Source organism: Dendrobium catenatum, unplaced genomic scaffold (assembly GCF_001605985.2).
Source record: "Dendrobium catenatum unplaced genomic scaffold, ASM160598v2 fragScaff_scaffold_293, whole genome shotgun sequence".
NCBI lineage: Eukaryota > Viridiplantae > Streptophyta > Magnoliopsida > Asparagales > Orchidaceae > Dendrobium > Dendrobium catenatum.
In genome coordinates, this window is record NW_021318755.1 from 42,462 (window position 1) to 63,387 (window position 20,926).

General features: G+C 36.9%; 1 protein-coding gene across 1 annotated transcript in view; it reads left to right on the forward strand.

The window, feature by feature from the left end:
- The first annotated feature begins 943 nt into the window (after positions 1 to 943).
- The window catches only part of LOC110099163 (probable inactive ATP-dependent zinc metalloprotease FTSHI 1, chloroplastic), an 84,596-nt gene continuing 64,613 nt past the window's right edge, over positions 944 to 20,926 (forward strand). The window contains exons 1-8 of the mRNA XM_028693477.1: positions 944 to 1,687; positions 1,776 to 1,860; positions 2,588 to 3,022; positions 3,145 to 3,198; positions 3,337 to 3,402; positions 3,723 to 3,818; positions 3,894 to 4,022; positions 15,922 to 15,974. Of these exons, the coding sequence (XP_028549310.1) occupies positions 996 to 1,687; positions 1,776 to 1,860; positions 2,588 to 3,022; positions 3,145 to 3,198; positions 3,337 to 3,402; positions 3,723 to 3,818; positions 3,894 to 4,022; positions 15,922 to 15,974 (1,610 nt within the window). The 5' untranslated portion in view covers positions 944 to 995. The remainder of the gene's footprint in view (positions 1,688 to 1,775; positions 1,861 to 2,587; positions 3,023 to 3,144; positions 3,199 to 3,336; positions 3,403 to 3,722; positions 3,819 to 3,893; positions 4,023 to 15,921; positions 15,975 to 20,926) is intronic.

A 20,926-nucleotide genomic window follows, 5' to 3' on the forward strand; every position in this document is an offset into this window, starting at 1 on the left:
TCATGTGGTTATTATCAATTAAAGCATGATCTTTCCTAAGGATCTCTTATTCTCTTTGCAGTTCTTATAACTCTAAGTTTAGACTAGCATGCATTTTCTTTAACTTCCTATATGTAACATATATACTTTCAGAGACTTCTAAAAATTCATCATAAGTCAAGTCACATACCTCTTATTGATCTGACTGATCAAGATTATCGACCATCAAGCATATATTGGTGACTTCCTCTTCCTTTTCAGTATCTGATGGGTCTGAAGTTGAGTCCACCCAAAAAACTCTTTAAAATTTCTTCTTGCCCTTCTTCACCATTGGTTTCTCCTCTTCCTTCCTCTTCCTTTTCAGTTTGATATTCAAAGCTTGTTCAAAATTTTATTTTATGCTTAGCTACATAAAAAATACACATGATAATTGGAGAGTCAATTTAAGCTCATATATTTATTTCTTGTATAACTTGAAATTTTTTTTATTTAAAAATCAAAAGCGAAAGTTTAGTACATATTATGACTAGTTAGGTTATTTATTATAATTGAAAATAAATTTTAATTATGAGTTATACGTAGAGCTTCTAGAAAAAAATTGAAAATTTTTATTTAAAATTATTTAAGCAAGCTCAACAAAAAATGTTTAGCTCAAGCAATTAAGTCGAATTTGAACTTGTTAAATTATAAACGAGCTGAGCTCGCGGCAAGTAATTGAGTTCAAGCTAACTAAGATTTAAATGCACTTAGTTTGATACGATAAATACTCCCTCAATTCGTTTACATTCCTAATAGCTTAGAAAGATAATAATATATAATTTAGAGCAAATTTAACAATCAGCCAATTTTAAAATTTTGAAGTACAAAAAAACTTAAACTAAAAATTTCATTTCAAATGATTCAAAATTTTACTCTAATTCGAGAGACTACGCACCAATACTTCCAAACCATATATTTATCAATAAACTCGTAGTCATTATATCCAGGTACAGCCATCCTCTCGTGCTTCTCCCGCTATGCTCCCCGCATCCATGAGCGAAGGAAGCCTTCTGTGCTCATCTAGGATCCACCACTTCCCGAGATCCATTCCAGCTTCTAATTTCACAAGGCTACGATCCAATTCTCTTCTGTTTAGGTCGAAACTCCTATCCGCTGCTCCTCTACGCGGCTCCTACGTTACGGCCGCCACAGCCACCGGTGGTGGCGAGGATGAGTTTATATCCAAGGTTTTGAAAGAAAACCCCACCCAGGTCGAGCCGAGGTTCCTCTTCGGTGAGAGATTCCTCACTCTAAGGGACAAGCAGGGATCTCGGAAACCTTCTGGCTTGAGAGTTCTTCAGCTGGTTAAGCGCTTGCTGGGTGATTCTTACGGGGCTAGTGGGAAGATTGGACACGAAGGCACTGGGGAGTATGTAACCCAAGCTGACAGCCCGGTTCATCTCAAGGACATTCTCAGGGAGTTCAAGGGTAAGCTTTACGTTCCCGAGGAGGTGTTTAGGGAGAACTTGTCGGAGGAGGAGGAGTTTGAGCGGGACATGCGCGAGCTTCCCTTGATGAGCTTTGAGGATTTCCAGAAACATCTCACGGCTGGTAAGATCAAGCAGTTGACATCAAAATCCATGGTTGGTGCTCCTGGTGTTGGTTATACAGATTTCATTGTTGTCCTCATTGAAATACCTGGAGATAAAAACTTACAGAAGACAAGATGGTAAACTTTCTAACTATCGTTTCCTGCTTTCCCAAAGTTTTCTTTTGCTATGTTCCTTGTTGTTCTATCTTCTTTCCCATGATGTCAGGGCCATTAGGTTAAGTGCGACTCAGGCACAGGCGGTCTTGGCGGAGTACAAAGGTGCACAGTATGAGATAGAGAAGCAAATGATGGTAAGCTATTTCTATTAGTTATATCAGATTTTTGGCTCTGGTTGATATTTTCCAATTTAAAGATGCTTTGTTTGTTTTGCATCATCTACTGAGGTTTGATATGAAAAAAATGCAAATTTCTTTGATAGATTAGTTATGGCTCAAATATAGTGGTTTGCTAGCAGATCCATTTTCTTGAAGAAGGACATAGAAGTGATAAAAGTATGTTTTGAATATTCGTTTTAATATTTTTCTCCTCTACGGCTTTTTTTATCTAAATTGCACGGGCTTAGAAATGCTCGTGTCTACTTCCTAACAATCTTTCGCAGTGACTATAAAAGAAATATATGATATAACTTGGTTGAATGTCTCTCTTATGTGCATTGCACGCATGCTGAACACTGAATCATCCACGATGGATGATCTCTACAGTTTCCTACACTCATGAGCTACTTTGGATTCAGCTGCCATTGATAATCTCTGCAGTGTCTAGGGTTTACTCGTAACGCCATAGTTCTAGTCTGCAAGAATTTACTACTATTATCAGGTTAAGGAGTTCTTCAAGAGATGTGCGTACTTTGAAAATTTGTAAATACAATCACTTATGACTAAAATACATTGGAATGAGTAATAAACATGCTTCGTTTTCTTGGAATTCCCTCCCCGACTGCCTATTCTTTGGTGTCTTTTTAATTTTTGGAATAGTAACTCAAATTTATGTTTTTTAATATCTGATTTTATGATGCAGTCTTATGTGGGCAAAATAGAAGAATATCCTCATCCTGTGGCTTCTTCCATATCTTGCAGAATTATGGTTGAGTTTGGGATGGTAACAGCCTTAATGGCTGCCTTTGCTGTAGTAATTGCAGGTTTCATGGCATCTGCTGCCTTTGCAGTGACCAGTTTTTTTTATGCTGCTACAGTTTATGTTCTTTGGCCTTTAGTCAGACCATTTCTCATGCTTGCACTTGGTATTTTTTCCAATATTGCTGAATGTATATGGGAATATATCATTGATATGTACAGTGATGGAGGTTTTCTTTCAAAAATATATGAATTATATACTTTTGGTGGTGTTTCTGCTAGCCTTGAGGTGCTTAAACCAATCTTGTTGGTCTTTGTAACTATGGTCCTACTTGTTCGTTTCACTCTATCTAGGAGGCCAAAGAACTTCAGGAAATGGGTACTCTTCTCTTTTTTATTAAATTCTTTGAATTTACTTGTGACTTTATATGAGTTGTTCATTGCTGTATGGTAGTGTGTAGCTTTTAAACCTTTATTATGTTGCACACATTCTTCGTTCAGGATATTTGGCAAGGCATAGAATTTGGCCAGTCTAAACCACAAGCTCGAGTTGATGTATGTTAGAAAGGCTGCCCATCCTACCAGCTACTTCTGTTTTGAATATTTTCAACTTTATCATCCTTCTGCTATAAAGATGGATGCAAGACCCAGGAATTTTATGCTTTGACGTGCTCATTTGTCTTGGTATATTAGGGCTCAACAGGAGTAACATTCAATGATGTAGCAGGTATTGATGAAGCAGTGGAGGAACTACAGGAGGTTAGACATTATGGAATCCGACCATTTAGACTATATCTGTTCCAGTTTCTTTAGAATTTCCCATATTACTTGTCCACTTTATTTTATTTCCCGATCAAACTCCTCGAATGAAGAAATACTGGTAAGTTATATGCTAATTGATTTCAGGAAGACAACAAAATCTTGTTTAACTCATGCTAAAAACAACTTTGACCAAAGCAATTTATCTTTTGAGCTAATCGAAACATCTTTTAAAACAGAAAAGCTGATTATGATTTTCATGTCCGTTGAACCAAATAAAATTCATGTTTCTTTTAACTGGTGTTTTATCATTTGGCCAGCTGGTTAGGTATCTAAAGAATCCAGAATTGTTTGATAAGATGGGAATCAAGCCTCCTCACGGAGTCCTATTGGAAGGCCCTCCTGGATGTGGCAAGGTATATGATATTTAGAAGGTGTGTTTTTTGAGGTGGTCTTTCTCTTCTAACCTATTAAACTCTTAACTTTTCTAGACTCTAGTTGCAAAAGCTATTGCTGGTGAAGCTGGTGTACCATTTTATCAAATGGCTGGCTCCGAGTTTGTTGAAGTTTTGGTTGGTGTTGGTTCTGCTCGAATTCGAGATCTTTTTAAGAGAGCCAAGGTAATATGTTAGCTTAATTATTTTTTTTTTCAACCCTTTAATTTGATGTGAACATATTTGCAATTGATTTAACATTTTTGTTATTTTTTGTTTAATAAAAAGAGGAAAATTTTGACCCAGAAAACAACTTTTAATTTCCCAAATTTAGGAATTTGTTTTTTGAGTATGAATTTGTGTGCTTACTTTTTTTTTGCTATGTTATTTTTTTATAATAAAAAATGGTCACCATACGGAAATCTATAAAACGTTCATACAATTTCATACAAGTTTAGATAACATAACTTGGTTAGATGGGATTCAGTATATAATACATAATTATTGAATATTTTCTAAAGTCTTCAAGTCCCATAATAATTTGAAGTGAAGGTGAGAAAGATGTGGAGCTTGATAAATCTAGTGTATGGAGTTCCCACTAATACATGATCAAGGGAGTGTTTTGTACACTCGATTATGTCTTTTCAGGTATTTAATAAGTAGCTAATAGGTCATAACAAGTGAACTTGTATCTGTTGGGCCTCGGCAAATGACAAGCCATCTAAAGGTCACCAATCTACAATATGGTAAAATAGATGGAGAGGAGTTTCCTCCTACAAGAAAGCTAAGGGTTCTCATGGACCACTCAAATCGGGACTCGCCCCTCGGCGAGAGCACCCATTGAAGCCACTCACTGCTGCCTAGGGTGGAACATCATTAACAATAGTCATCATATAAGCTATATTTAAGGATCTTTCTATGAGGGTTCTAACTCATATCGTCACAATCGACTGACCATGGAGTCTGCTACCCTTGTTACATTAATAGACTTGTCTCCTACATTAAAGTAATTCAGAACCCCATCAAAGTGGTCGTCCAAGACTTCAGAGTGTTCAACCGCAGTTTTCTTATTTTGGCCCTCACTAGCAAGCTCAACCATGTTTATTCGCCAGTATGCTCTTGGGAGAAGGGAACTCATCCTGAAATAGAGGGATAAAAAAATAAGAGATAGTCATTCACTAAGCCAGCTAAAGCCTGACATGTATCAAGGGAAGCCCATATTAAGGGTCTTTAATTATTATACTTTTTACTCTTTATTAGATCTAAATGAGAATTTAACTCTTAACGGGACACAATAGAAAAAAAAGATTCATGTAGCTGATCCCATGTAGGGAGATAAAAGGATTGATGTTGTTGTTAACTTTTTTTGATGTAGCATTTCCTGTAGCTCTAGTTTCCTATAAATAAAGAGTGGATAGAGATATTTTGGATATTTTAGCAATATCTAGTGGTACTTCTGAACTAGAGAAGTACCTATCATATAATATTCCTTTGATAGGTTCTCGGGTCATAATCTCTTAGGCTTGCTTACTAATAAGGTCTAGTATCACCCATAGATAAAATAGATAGTACAGCGAGCATGAATTGATGCAGTTACTAGAAGACATGCACAACTTAACGAACAACCTAAACTCGAACTGTTTGTTGACATGGAGAACTTGAATTCTTCTACTCACTATGACCCATGGAGATGGAGAGGTTGACAAAGATGATTTAGGATGCCTTGACGAGACTATGGTGTTGCTGATATAATTTTCATGTCGATTCGAGTCGAATCAGATACGATCGGAGTCACTTGAATTAGATCAACTCAATTGAGCCCTGTTGAAACCAATTCAACTTAAATCAGCATCGATTTGAGTCCAAATTTATAAAATTAACTCGATCAAACTCAATTAGCCTGAAATTGTGTTTAATTGAACTCAAATTAAATCAAATCGAGCCTAATCAGGTGAAATCTAACTCAGATCAGGTCCAATTAGACTCAAAATAAGTCAAATTGAATTCAAATTAGCTCCCAAATCAGTAAATTTAAATCATTGGCCACTATTGTTGAACATTTCAAAGTTGTGCCATCGTCTTCCGGTCAAATTGCGCTATCTCTTCAATTTGAAGAAGATACAAGTGGCTACAATAGAGATCAAGTAGAAGGTGTTGCAACTTAGTTTTAAAAACTATGTTTTTATATCATGTGTGTTTTTAATGATTACAAAATCTTATTGTGTTGATTACTATTTTTCCTAACCTATATTGGAAATTTTGTATGTGTTGTTTGTGTGTATTAACGTTTCAGGAAAATCATACTCCAGACTGCTGAAGACTTCAAGACAGCTTAGATTAGGATTTATTGTAATTGAACCCCGCCAGGGGGCATTGCCCCCTTGGACCCCCAACAGACCAGTATATTGTTGTATTCATGTTGTCTTATTATTGGTAGTACAAATAATTATTAAAATCTGTCATATTTGATGTTGATTATTTATTTTTATGAATTATTAGCGTGACTAGTGGCACAAGAAGGAAAGATCCTGCATGAAAATATGTAACTCAAGTTGAAGTGTCAGGTGAAGGTGCAAAGAAGAGGTATGTTTATATGAAATATAATTTCTGTGAGAAACGCATAACTGGTGGCATCAAGAGGTTGAAGGATCATCTAGCCTGCACTCATGTCAATGTGGGACAATGTGCAAAAGTACCTGATGAGGTGAAAAAGGACTGTACATATTATTTAAAGAAATTTGTCACCACAAAGGAGGTCACACAAAGAAATATGGAAGAGATGATAAGAAACTCTTCTTATTATGGATCACAACATGAAAGTTCCAGTAGTGGAAGCCATCTAGTTTCTTCTAACTGAGGCACTGGACGTCCTATGGATAGATTTATGATAAATATTGATGACGAGGATAATATAAATACTCAGGATCCTCAGCCTCTAACAGCTACAAAAGAACTCAGGAACAGAGTTTGTTTGGATATCGCTAGATTCATTTATGAAAATGAGATTCCATTTAATGTTGTTAGGAGTCCATCATGGATCAATATGTTACGATCCGTTGGAAGCTTTGGAAGAGGACTACAACTTCTAAGCATGTATGAGCTGAGGACTTGGATGCTGAATGAGGAGGTTAAGACAACTTCAAAAATGGTGGATGATATTAAGAAGACTTGGATTGAGACATGAGTGACAATAATGTCAGATGGTTGGTCAGATATTCGACACAGAAGTATCATTAATTTCTTGATCAACAATCCATATAGAATAGTTTTTCTCAAATTAGTAGATGCTTCAAGCTTTGTACAAGATAGAAAATTCACTGATAAGGAAATTATTAGACCTGCTGTTACAAGATTTACTACTACATATTTAACATTGCAGAGATTCAAGGAGTTAAGACAACCTTTGGAAGCAATATTTGCTTCTGAAGAGTGGGATAAAAGTTCATGGGCCAAAAAACAAGAAGGAAAATAAATTAAAAAGATTGTTATGAAAGACGATTCATTTTGACGCAGTACAAATTATGCTTTGAAGACAACAGGACCATTAGTAAAGGTGCTTAGAATGGTTTATGGTGAGAGGGCCCCGGCTATGAGATTTATTTATGAAGCAATGAATAGGGCTAAAGAAAACATTGCAAAAGAATTGGGAGGTCAAGAAAGTGCCTACAAAGAAATATGAGATATTATAAATGAAAAGTGGAATCGACAATTACACCAACACTTACATGCTAATGCGCACTATTTAAACCCTCAATTTCATTATGATAAGGATTTTCATATTGACAAAGAGGTGAAAACTGGTTTGTATGCATGTATGGGTAGACTCATTTCTAAAGAAGACTACCTCAAAGTGAATGATCAACTTGAGGATTTTCATTTGAAGAAGAGAATGTTTGAATTTAGAGCAGCACAAGCATGCTACAAAATACGATCTCCTGGTATGTTTATAGTTTGTGTATTTATAATTTTAATATTAATATTTATGTTTAAGTCTTCTACTTCAACAAATATTCATAAAATACTATGTTTGTCTTCATATAGAACGTTGGTGGGCTCAGTTTGGAGATGATGTTCTTGAATTGAAAGCTTTTGCAGTTAAAGTTCATAGCCTAACGTGTTCGGCTTCTGCATGCGAGCGTAATTAGAGTATCTTCAATCCAATTCATACAAAGAGAAGAAATCGATTGGCGGCAGATCGAATGAACAAATTAGTTTATGTTATGTTTAACAAAAAACTGAAAGATAAACATCTCAAATTGCAAAATCAAGGAAATATTGAGAATAAAATTGACCTTTTGCTTGCTGATGAGTTACAATCTGATGATGAATGAGTTACACCTAAGAATGCTGATGTTTTTGAAGTTGAAGCAGAAGGAAAAACTCATATCAATGAAGAAGACAATGAAGCAACTACCCAAGTATATAAAAGAAAGAAACAAAGTGAGATTGAAGCTTCAAAAAAATTCAAAGGTATTCTTAAATATAATGAATTATTTTGAATGTTACTATTGTTTCATTTTAGAGCTAATGAAATATTAACTGATATAGGAGATAAAGAAAAAAAAGTTATAGATGAAGAAGAGTTTGAGGATGAATTTGACATTAATTATGAAGATTCTTTTGAAGACAATCAAAGTGATGATGAGCCTGCTTTGGGTCTTGATCCTAAGGGGATGTTTTATTTTTAAGTGAGTTTATTTTAAATCTTGTATTCCAGTAATATTATCTTAAAAAAAATCTTCAAATTCATAGTTGACATAATATTTTGTTATTTTTTGTCATTATTTATAATTTTAAATTAATTTATTTTAATCATTTTGAGGCTTACGCCTCAATCCGCCTCGAGGCTTACGCCTTGCCTCGCATAGAAAAAATGCATCGATTCCCGATTTCGCCTTTTAAAACCTTGCTTGAAATCCTAAAAAAAGAGGTGAAAAGGAGTGAAAAATAAGAAGTCATTCATGTGCACTTGCTGACTGCAGTACTTCATATTTGAGGACTTGTACTTCGTATTAACTTGCATTATTGATTGCAGGAAAAATTATTAATGTTTAATTGCCATGCGTCGTAATAGTGAGTTCTAAATGGCAAGTCTATTCATATTTTCTTCTCATTATATATAGTGATTATTAGGAGTGTCAATTATTAACACGACCTGACAACCTGACCCGAATCGAAACGGAAAATCCGGGTTAGGGTTGACCTGTTTAACAAATGGGTCTGGTTCGAATTTCAATTTTTGTCTCGTTTAAAAAATGGGTCGGGTCTGGGTCAACCCGATAACCCGAAGTTGACCTGGGATTGACCGGCTACCAAGTGCCAACCAGCTTCTAGGCCCTCGCGTAGTTGCATCCGCCATTCCGCCATGGCACTCTGCAGTTTCGCCCTAGCCTAGTACCCCTCACTCCAAACCGCGAAGCCGCACCGGTTGCTATCTCCCCATGTCCGTAGTCGCAACCGCAGTCTCGCCTTAGCCCTTGGTGCATCATGTGGTCGCATTCGTGCCGCCCAGTCGGGCTAGTCACCGGTCTCTCCCTAGCTCTCACGTCGAACCGCAGAGCCGCACCGCGCTCGAAGCCTCATAGGTACGCTGCAAGCTCATGCAGGCACACAGCTCTCGCTCTCGCTCGAACCGCGCTCGAATCTCGATCTCCAGATCTCGTTCTCAGGCTCGTAGGTCATGTCAGGTTAACCCGATAACTCGAACGGGTTGGGTCCTCGTTGACAAACCTAACTTGTTTGCAAAATCTGGTCGGGTTACTGTCAACCCATTTATGGTCGGGTCAAGTCCAGTTTGACCCGAACCCGACTCGTTGACCCGAATTGATTCCCCTAGGGATTATCCCATGTATAACAACTTATTAATCATCGACTTTGTAAACATATAATTCCTCACGAGTCTTTGAGTCCCATACTTTAGCATATTTTGAAAAATTATTATTATTATTGGTATCAGGCGCTCCAAACTTAACTCTCTTTGTCATTGTCTGCTGAGTTTATTATGTGTTGAGTTTTGGTTTGCTAAGCTACCACATGTAGCTCTTAAGAGGAGAGCTTTTTATTATACCATGCTTATAGATGTTAATAGTTATGGCCAAGTTATTTAGTTCATTAAGGTTGTGTTATTTAGTTATAACCAAGTCATCTAACTATTTAGTTACTGCTGAGTTTAAGGCTTAAAACGTTTTTTTGGTTATCTTTGGGCGAGTGCTAGTGCAATCACATCATATGCCTATCATCGTCATAGGAAGAGTTGAGTTCAACACTCAGAGAAGTCTATAGCAAATAAATGTGCATATAAATAAAAGTAGAATAAGATGAGTAAGAAGTATTTTCATTTCATTTCAATATTGAGATATCTAAAATTTACCTTGTCGGCTCGCCCCTCTTTCCCAAAAAAAAAAGGGAATGAAGAAGATTACATAAGTAAAGTGGCTTAATCTTTAGTTGCAGTCCCACAATCGTTCTCCTCATCATTTGAGGCCCACATCTAAGAAGATAGTGGGATCTCAAACATCGGATTACCCTTGGAGACGAGCTTCCTCAAGTAGCTATCGATCTCTCCTTATGCTTGAGTCCAAGTATCTCTGGGTGCTTGCTGAACTTCAAGTTGCTTGTGTATTTAACCTTAATCTCCTTAACCTCAATTGGCAACTTGGCGACTTCCACTTTCGTGAGCTCCTTCGCCTTAAAGTGCAACCTCCTTTAGGGTTGACTCCAACTCCGCATTTAGGGCCCTCCTTTTCAATGAAGCTCTCCCACAATTTGTCTCCCTTTTTCTCAACGGTAAATTATGCCAGCCTCTCCTCTTTTAGGTAACTTTTAATAGTGATGCGGGCCTTCTTTAAGGATCCCATGCTTGCAGTAGCTCTCCTCTGGCTATGAACTAGTGTGAAGGTGTTATGTTAGATGTTTCCCATAGATTTCATTGGTACGAGCTCAGCTTATTCTCTAGGAATATCTTAAGAGTCACCTCTAGTGACCTTGAGAAGACCATTCATTCTTAGTCATAGCACCTTCGAGGAAAGTGAGCTGAATTGACTTCTTGCTTTGAGAATGCCACTTCCTTTGGATGTGAAGGGTTCGTGGAGAAGCTTGAATCCTTTTTCTTGTCTGCTTCTTTGACGACCTCAGAGATGACTTGCTTAGCATTGCCCGACATGAGTGTCTGATCTTGCGAATAGCTTTTTTTTGTTGATCCTCTTCTTGGCTGCTTCCTCGTCGATGATGATTCATCTACGCGTCGCTGAAGGAGGTACATTGGCCATATTCTCCATAGGGGTTATGGTATTCCCTTTCCCTTTTGAAGGTTCAGTGGCTTGGTACTTGTCACAGGCTTCTTTCTCGTCGGCTCTTTCTGGTGAGCACTAGTCTCCACCTTGATCCTTGTCTTCTTCCTTGCCGCCTTCTTTGGACTCGAGGATGGTCCTCCTCGCTTCTTACCTCCTCCCTCTTCCCCTGAGGGAGTGTTTTCACCCAAGTACTACAGATTTAGTGGGAAGTTGCAACTTGGTATCCCATCTACAAGGAAAACAAACATATTAGGGCGACCAAAACAAACTTTAAAAAAAACTAAGGTTAGTTCAGGATTCTTATTGTAGAAAACACTGTGTTGTTGCAAAATTAGTGATTTTCCCAAGAGGAAGTTCATTGTCTTTGTCCCCTCATTCAGTGCAGGGATAACCACTTCACTCTTTGGCAACAAGATTGGGGAGGTCGGCATAAACCACTCAATAGAGTTATGCATGAACACGAACTTAAGTTTCATGACCTGCATCTTATTTGCCATGCCGCTAGTCCACATCATTGTGGAAGAGAATTGAGCGTAACCATCTTTGAATGCCTTCATTGTGAAAGATGCGGTGGAACAGGGTCAACTTCTAAGGAAGCTTGTGTATCCATAGAAAGGAGATGAACAAGATGACACTCGCTATTGATTTGGGAAGAATTTGTGCAGCAACGATTCCATAGTAAATTTATGATATCTATGAACTCGCGCCAAAGGGGTTATTGTCCTTAAAATGTTTGGAGGGAATGCAGAGTTTCTCTACATAAAAAGTGTTAAGGTGCTTTTCCTCCGATGGTACGCTAACTCATAATGTGGAATTATTATAATAGTAGCCAATAAATATATGGTCAACATATTTGGTTGTCACCTTCGACGATTGTAAGTCGTTGGAGATCGTGAAAGCAACCATGCATTTACAAAGAGCCGCCATGAGAATTCTTACAACGCTACATAAAATATCCGTACAATGGTACGCAAACTTCCATATACACGTGTCACCCTTTGATTGATTGAAAAGGGGGCGAGGTCGGAAGCTCGTAAATAGGCATCTTTTTGTAGCAAAGCTTGGAGATCTTTCATGAGGAGGATCGCTTTGGGAGAGAGTGATTTATTGAGATGGTGGTCCATGTGAGGAGTGTAAATAAATGACCCGACTTGCCAATCGATTTGAACCGGAGTAAAAAAATCTAGGTTCAGGTTGGCTCGCGAACCCATTGTTGACCCCAAAATGATTCTTTTAATATTTTTATCTTAAATTTTTTTACTAGTGAGTATTTATTTTTTTATCAAATATCTTAAGTTGACATATACAACAATACAACTTAAACCCAACAAACAACTGCTCTCTAACTCTTAAAACAAAACTCCCAAGCCATAAAACAAAACTCCCCACAACACAAATTGAGACTCTCAACACTCAACAATGTCTCCTGCAACTATATGTGAGCTCCCTGAACAACTGTAAGTACCACTTTCCTGCAAACAAGCAAACAAGAATCATTGCATCATAAATAAATTAAATCAACGTTGAAAAAAAAAATATAGCTAATGCAGGTAGACCAAAGTACTGGAAGCGTGTAAAAAACAACACAACAATGCTAAAGTAAAGTAGTGGACTACTGCAGTTAGAAAAAGCTACCAGCACAAAACAACGAACATACTACTGAAAAAAGCTAAGGTAGAAAGCGACCACTGTCAAGTATCAAAATCACGGTGGTTTAGTGTCAAATAACTATTGTCCACTCAAACAATCAAAATTCAAAATCTTTGAGCAGCCTTATTTATAAGAACTTGGTTGTAAAACTCACTACCTGACAACTTTCAAAGGAAAGCAATAAGTTCGACTTTAAGAGGAAAACTTTAGGTAATAACATAACCCTAAACCCCTCACCCGGACATCCTAGTCTATATGGTTAGGATGTAAGACCCATCACTCGGGCCACTTAGCTTATAGGGTTAGGTCGTAAGACCCATCATTATGCAACTTCTAAAGAAGCAATAAGACCTATCCAACTAAACCTTCGAGCTACCCTTAGTAGAGGTCGTAAGTTCCACTAACTGGCTACTTTCTAATGAAAGCCATAAGTTCTTACCCAAATTTAATCACACGGATATCCCTTGTTGAAAAATCAAGGTAAAAGCCTCATGAGAGAATTTCATCTCTAAATAATGCTTTGAAATACAATAATTATTATACTAATTCCTATGTTGAAAGTATGTAGAATTTCTATCGTAGGATCTCCTACCCAAACAATTAAAGCTTTCGGGCATCCTAACCTATAGGGTTAGGTTGTAAGACCCACTAGTAGGCCACTTTTAAGTTAAGTCTCAAGTCCCATGTATTAGGGAAACATTTTAAAATGAAGTACATTGATCCTAACAATCCTACAAAAAACTAGACAATTTTCTAAGGGAAATCATAAGTGCTACCCAAATAAATAAAAAACCTCCGCGTAGCCTTGCTGTAGAGTTAAGTTGTAAGATCTATCTTTGGGCAACTCATAAATAGAGCAGTAAGCTCCATTCCAAATCAAATCCCTGGGCTACTATCTATGAAAGCAGTAAGTCCCAACCTAAATCTAAATACCTGGATTACTTCCTAAAGAAGTCATAAGTCCCGCTCTAATCCAAATTCCTGGGTTACTTTTAAATGAAGTCTTAAATCACAAACTAAATTAATTTTTGGGTATTCTATTAGATGTAAACCTCAAACCCCAAACAAAATTAAAACTAAAATCAACATCTAAATACTTCAGTTTACTCGGAATTCCTGAGAGGAGATAACCCATGGATGCTAATCAGATTCCCTAGACGATACAATTAATGATTGTTAGTATTGGTAGACTGAAATTATGGTATACCTGAGACAATGGAACCATGAGATCTTGGTCGGATTTATCTCCATCTTCCCCATAATTGAGATTAAATTACTTAAAATTTATTCATCCTTAATCGAGAGTTCTCTCTTACGTGTTAAGAGGGGTAATTAACTATGAGTGCTTGTGCTCATGGGAAGTAAGGACCCCGTATCTAATTAAACCCTAAAACTACACTCAGGGGAAATCTGGTTAATTGCTATCTGACTTGAGGGAATTGGAATCCTATAGTTGCAAAGCGGGATTCACGCATTCGTGCATTTTTTCTTGAGCCAACAGTCACCCCTAGTCCAAGCATGTGGTGAGTGTTGAGCTAGCTTGATGAGGAATCTCTGACTCATCTCATGAAAGGGTGGGGTACTTTGTGGGCCTGAGCGAGTAGCACTTATTGATCATAGTGGTCAAGTTCCCCAGTGAGTTTTAGACTAGTTGTATCTCTTGGATCATTTAATTAGTTTCTCTATCATGATTTGCTAGTTAACTGTTAAGCACCTAGAAGATATGTGCAAGTATACAAAATTTTATCATCAGACAATTCTTGGTCTATAAATTTTCTTAGGACGATGCAACCCATGGTGCCGACAAGAATCTTTTGGTTAGGGTTGGTCTATTATTTCCGTTAAGTAGACCAATATCCATAACAATTTGAGATGGCATTGGGCTCCTCACCGTTTCCCTCACCATCCACTTTATGCTAAATGTGGTATATTTGTTTCAATCGCAAAACCAAAATTGTTGCTACTATATTTTAAGCACTTAGCATTGAATGATAACATTAATTGAAACTTTTCTATTATCATCTGGAGGGTTGATTGATCATATGGGCTTATACCTATAAGAAACTTAGAACAAGTTCTTAAAGCTCTCGTAAAATGAGCGATAAATCTTTGGATTGTGACTCATATGCAATGTCTTATGAAAATTTAACCTGAAAACAAACTCCCAGGAGAGATGGATGTGATTTTTTGGTGCCCATAAACTCCAACTAGATAACTTTAAAGCTACCATTAAAGTTGTAGTAGGTAAATCCAAATATTCATGGAACCATAGCGCTACAAATAAGAATAGGTGTGATTGTGTAAATCCAAATAACATATCTCCAAACTCCACACACAAATAGATAGCTCCACATGTAAAACAATAGGAATATATGACCCAACACAGCTAATTTCAAGAAACATGTGAACCAATCTGTAAACATCAAATCCCATGAACCATCAAATCACATTATGCCTTTTATATTAGTTTACAGCCACAATAATGTTCCGGTCACTTAAACCTTCAGACCTAACTTCAAAGCAACATAAGCGAATTGAACCGGTCTAGAAAAATCAGAAAATTGTCGAGTGTATCAATTCTCATAGGGAACATTACTATGGCACCTTTTCAAATTAATTGGAATATTACAAAAACAGCTCCGATAATTTTTCTGCTTGCTGTTTATGACAAATATCTGCTTGTAGATCTCAACCATGTCATCTCATCGTGTGCCTAAGATGCTAAGGCATTGTAACTCGACATGTTTGATATGCTGTTGATTTTAGTAGTCCAAATCCTAATTTTCTGGGACCAGTTAAATTACCGCTCATGAGCATTCAGATGCCATGAATCATTTATAAAATTTCCTAAAATAGTAAAACCTAGAAGCAGCAAATTTTGTACAATATCTTCTTATTCTTATAAAATTGAACTTCAGCTATGAGAAATTTACTTCTTGAAGAAATATAAGACATTTTTGAGGGATGATTGCATTTTGAAATTCAAGTAAAGAGTGCAATCCCTAATTTTTTTTTATTGCTAGGATTGTGATTGTAGGTCATCTTTCATACAAATCTTTTGTTCTTACTATTTTTTTTTTCTTTCTAGATGGCAAAATTGGGCTTCAATTTATATTCATTTCTTTTATCCCGTGATTATACAGGTGAATAAACCATCTGTTGTATTTATAGATGAAATAGATGCACTGGCAACCAGGTATTCTTATTTCTGGAACAAATTTGGAAGATAAGTCAGAATTTATTGTAAAACCTTGCAACCATTTTAAAACTTCCAATTCTAATTGTGACCACAGTCATAATTTTGTTCTAGCATAATTGTTTAAAATTGCCCACAATCCTGGTTTCTCTTTGGAAATTATAAAGTCGGAGCTGCTAAATAAGCAATTTGCTGAATGAAAGATTTATTTTTATGCATTTTCCTTTATCTAAACGAAATTGAGAGTTTAAAAAGTGAAGGAAATACTCTTTTTAACTTGAGTGGGTTAATGCAAGACCTTTTATTTTTATATTGGAGAGATTAGTATTCAAGAGAACAGCATTATGCTTTTGTACTGAAAATGAGTCATGGTTGCTGTTAATGTGACATGGTGTTTGTTCTATGAATGTAGAACAGTAGATTCATTTCCATAGCGAAGTATCACAAATTTTTTTTTTCAAAATAACTGTTGGATTGGGGGTTACATCTATAAAAGTCACATGATCTTGTATTATTGGTAATTCCTTGGGGCATAGTATTGTTTTTATTACTTCGTGCAAGAGAAGCAAAATTTTTTTGGCGCTAGCACTTGATTTTACTAGGTGTGAAAAACTGTATTTTTAATAAAAGCATAATTCCTTTAGTGCTAGCTCCTTTATGCGTAGGGTGCTCGGGTGAGGCACTACCTAGGAAGTCTTGAACTGCATGATTAGATTTAAAAATTTGATCACATCATGGCATCTTTGTAGAACGGTTGTGTACTAGAGAAGATGCCTTTTTAGAATTGCTCCATCGGTTTTTAATTTTTTGATTGCACCGATCATTGTACTGGACTTGAGCTATTATGATTATAATCATTGGGTTTGCAATTTTGTAGTCATTGCAAATCATAATAATGCAATCATTTTTATCCTTTTTTATTTAGGGGCTATTTGGTTGAGAGTAAAATGGGTGTAAAGTATTTCAAATGGAAGGGTTTAAAAATTTTGGTGTTTGGTTGGATGAAAAAAGAATGTAAAGTAAATGTAGTGGAAATCATTTTAGTTCATTTTTGAGGTAAAGTAAACTCGCATTGTTTTAAGCTAGGACCATTTACACCACAAGCAAGCTCGCTTGACCATCGTCACCCACCGGCTAACGTCGCTAACCACCATTGATCATAGGGGTGTCAATTCGGGTCAACCCGCCGGGTTCGGGTCGAACCCGACCCGACCCGTTTTTACAAACGGGTCGGACATTTCAACCCGGACCCAACCCGGCTGGGTTGCCGGGTTGACCCGACCCGACCCGCGACCCAGCAGCGTTCATAAAATTTGGCAAACGTGCTCTCAAAATTAATCCCACCTTAAAGCGACTGGAGACGGTTGTGTAGAAACTTGATAAAGTTACAACAACTGGTGTTGATACTCTCCTTCATCTTGTAAAAGACACAAAGCAGGAGCTTCAGAAGCAGCAGCTTGAGCTGCACGGAGCACGTGAAACAGATCCTTGCCTAAAAATGATCTCATTGGGCGGGGCAAGGATAAGGAGCTTGTTATGGAGTGGCTGAGGAATCCATCAAATGAGCATCGGGGAACTCATTTGTATAGAAACATTTCTCTATTTTCTTAAATTAAACGGGTTTTCGGGTTGACCCGGTAACCCGCCGGGTCAACCCGACCCGACCCGTTTTATCAAACAGGTCAAATCTGTGAACCCGAACCCGAACCCGACCCGTTTATCAAATGGGTCGGGTCCAACCCGGATTTTCCGGGTTGGGTCCGGGTCGGGTTGTCGTGTCGTGTCAAATATTGACACCCCTAGTTGATCATCATAGTTAGCCACTGCCTCTGATCACAGCTGTCGGCCACCGCAGCCCCAACCATTGCTGTTCGTTGCAGCGACCCCTCACTGGTTGGCCTCTTCGTCGGCCACTACGTTACTGGCCTCCTCTGCCGTCGGCCACCGCTGCATCAGTTACTCGCCACCACCGCCCGCCACCACTATTGCCATTTAACACTGGCAACCACTGCCACCATCCGCCAGCCATCACCATCTTTGTACTTTGCACTATATTTATTTTATTTCAAACCAAACAAAAAATGTATTAACCTGCATTTACTTTGCACTCATCCAAACAACTTAGTTGTATTCCTTTCACACTGCATTCTTTTTTACACTGCATTCTTTTTTCAGCTAATTAAACATCCTCTTTGTCCTTTATTTTCTTTTCTTTCATATTCATAGTGCAGCATTATGATCTTTTTATGATCTTTTCTGTCATCACAAATCACTTCTTACTCTTCATTTGACATTTTTTTATAATTAAAAAAGGTATGGAAATGCTATAAGTTGTGTGGGTTAAAGAAAGACCTTTAGATTTTTATATCCGAGAGATTTGCATTCAAGTGAAAAACATCGTGCTTTTCTACCAAGACACGAGTTATGGTTGCAGATATGTGCTTGTACTATGAATTTATTTAAATAAGCAACATCAAGCAGTAGCATTCATTGCAAATGTGAGGTGTCACAAATATTTGAATAAAAAAAATGTTTGATTGTTATAAAGGACACATGATTTGGTTTCTTTGATAAATCCGTGGAGCATAGTAATTATTGTTGATATCACTTTGTGCAAGAGAAATAAATTTTTTTATAAAAACATTGGTCTTTATATGCTAGCACTTGATTTTACTAGATGTAGTATAACTGCGTTTTTATAAAAGCATAATTTTTTTAGTGCTAGCTACTTTTTTGATGCTATCAAGAATCTATGTACCTCTTATTTTATTTGAACAATATTGTATTTTGTTTTCTTTTCTTTTTTAGCTATCCAATGATGGGAAAGCATCCAATGATCATGGTAGGTAGTGCATATGGCTTGGTAGACCTTTGGTTTGCTGGCTCGATTGGTCCCTAGCTGCTGGTGGTTCACGGGTTGGCTGTTTTGGAGCATTCGGTTTTGAGCTAATTTTCTAAGTTGCTTGAGCTGAAGTTTAGTAGCTCATTATTATCCAAAAAAGGTACCTCATTAAGAAGAGTTTACTTTTGGAGTGGCCTTGTCCCTTCCCCTTCCCCTTTTCTTCTTGTCTCTTGGGAATCCATGGCCTGCTCTTAATTTGGCTGAATTCAATGCATTGTGGCTTGCTCTTTAGTGATGGCAGAATTCAAAGCATTACCTCCCCCATTTCTTCTTGGAAAAAACCGTGGCCTGCTCTTTATTTATGGCTAATTTCAATGCAAAATATTTATGAGGGAGTTATTGATTTTAATGCTTTACCTTTGGGAATTCAGCAGCCTTTGTTTTTTCCTTAATGGAATGCTTTTCCTGAAATATTGCTGCTTTGAATTTCGGCCTACTTGACTCCTTGTTGCCGTGAATTACCTATGATTTCCGAAACAGAATTTATGCTGGGCTGTTTTTTCCGAAATAGCTTGGGCTGTTTTCGAAATGGCTTTTGGAAATTTATGAAAAAAGAAGCTTGGGATGTTGTGAACATTAACTAAGGTGGCTTTTGGCATTCTCCTACTTTGCCTATAAAAATGAGATGATGATGTGAAGGGAAGCAGTTGATATTTGTGAGCATATTTGCTATTAACCTGCGGGTTTATTCGGAAATCCTGCGGGCTCTTTCCAACCTTCTTTTCTCATCCCCTCCGGAAATCCTGCGGGCTCTTTCCACCCTTTCTTCTCGGGCTTCTAACCTCTTCGTCTCTCCGCAAGTGCCACTCCATCTGTATCCTTCTTCTCAACAGTGAAGCAACTTTAGGTGTCGTGTCTTGGTTGATTTGGAAGCATTTGGGACAGTCTTGCAGTGGTGGACCATCGGTTTGCTAGTTCTATGCACTTTACTTATTTATCCTACAAATTCGATGCATGTGAGGAACCCGCTCTGACGGTTGTCTGAGGATAGCGTTTTTTTTATTTCTTTAAAATCTCCTAGTATCTTTTGTTGTGTTTGTCAAGTTTTGGGTCGTTTGCGTTTATTTAATAAAATTTGTTTTAAGTTCTTCTCATTGTGTCAGTTTTCCTTCTTGTGATCAAGAGATATAGGCTCCCTATATCCCTTGCTACATCATTTTTGCATAGGTTGCTTGGGTTAGGGTAAGGCAGTAGCTAGGTAGCCTTGAACTGTGCGATTAATTTTAAAATGGTGATCACCTCAATGGTCTCTTCGTAGAACTGATACTTACTAGAGAGAAATTTTAAACATTGCGAAATTCTTTGAAGTTCCCTAGAAATTTTCCATTGTTTTTAATTTTTTTTTTTGTCTCAGTTAAACATTCTACAGGACTCTAGCTATTATTAATATAATAGTTGTTTTTGCAATTTTCATCATAGTTCATACAAAGAGTAATAATGTAATACTTTTTTTTCTTTTTTGTTTAGTCCTTTATTTTCTTTTCTTTCAAATTTGTAGTGCAGCATTGGGATCTTTCTTTCGTGTTTAAGGCAACAATTCACTTCTACTCTTCATTTGACACTTTTTTCTTACTACATTTTCATAACAAGTTTGTCTAAGTATACTGTACGTATAATGTTGCTTATAAATGCATTTTTTGTGTTATTTTTGTCATGCTTTTTATGCTAATTTTTCTTAACCTTGGTTATAAAATTTGGTAGTCACCAGGTAATGATCTTATTTTCAAATGAGAAAAAAAGTAAGAAATGATTTATGTGCGTGATTGATTTTACTATAAGATATGGAGTTCTTATATATTTTTTGCATTTTGACTGGTATTTTTTTGTTAAAGTTTTGGATGAATTGTTGTTTCTTGTTTTTAATATTTTGCAAGTGTATATATATTTAGATTTAAATGAGAATTTAATTCTTAACATGAGCAATTGAGAAAAAGGATTCATGTAGCCGACCACACGTGTTGGGATAAAGGCTTGCTGTTGAGTGTCAATATGCTGAAGCTAAAAAAAAAAATTTACATGATTTAAAAACAGTGTCTTGTTTCAAAAACTG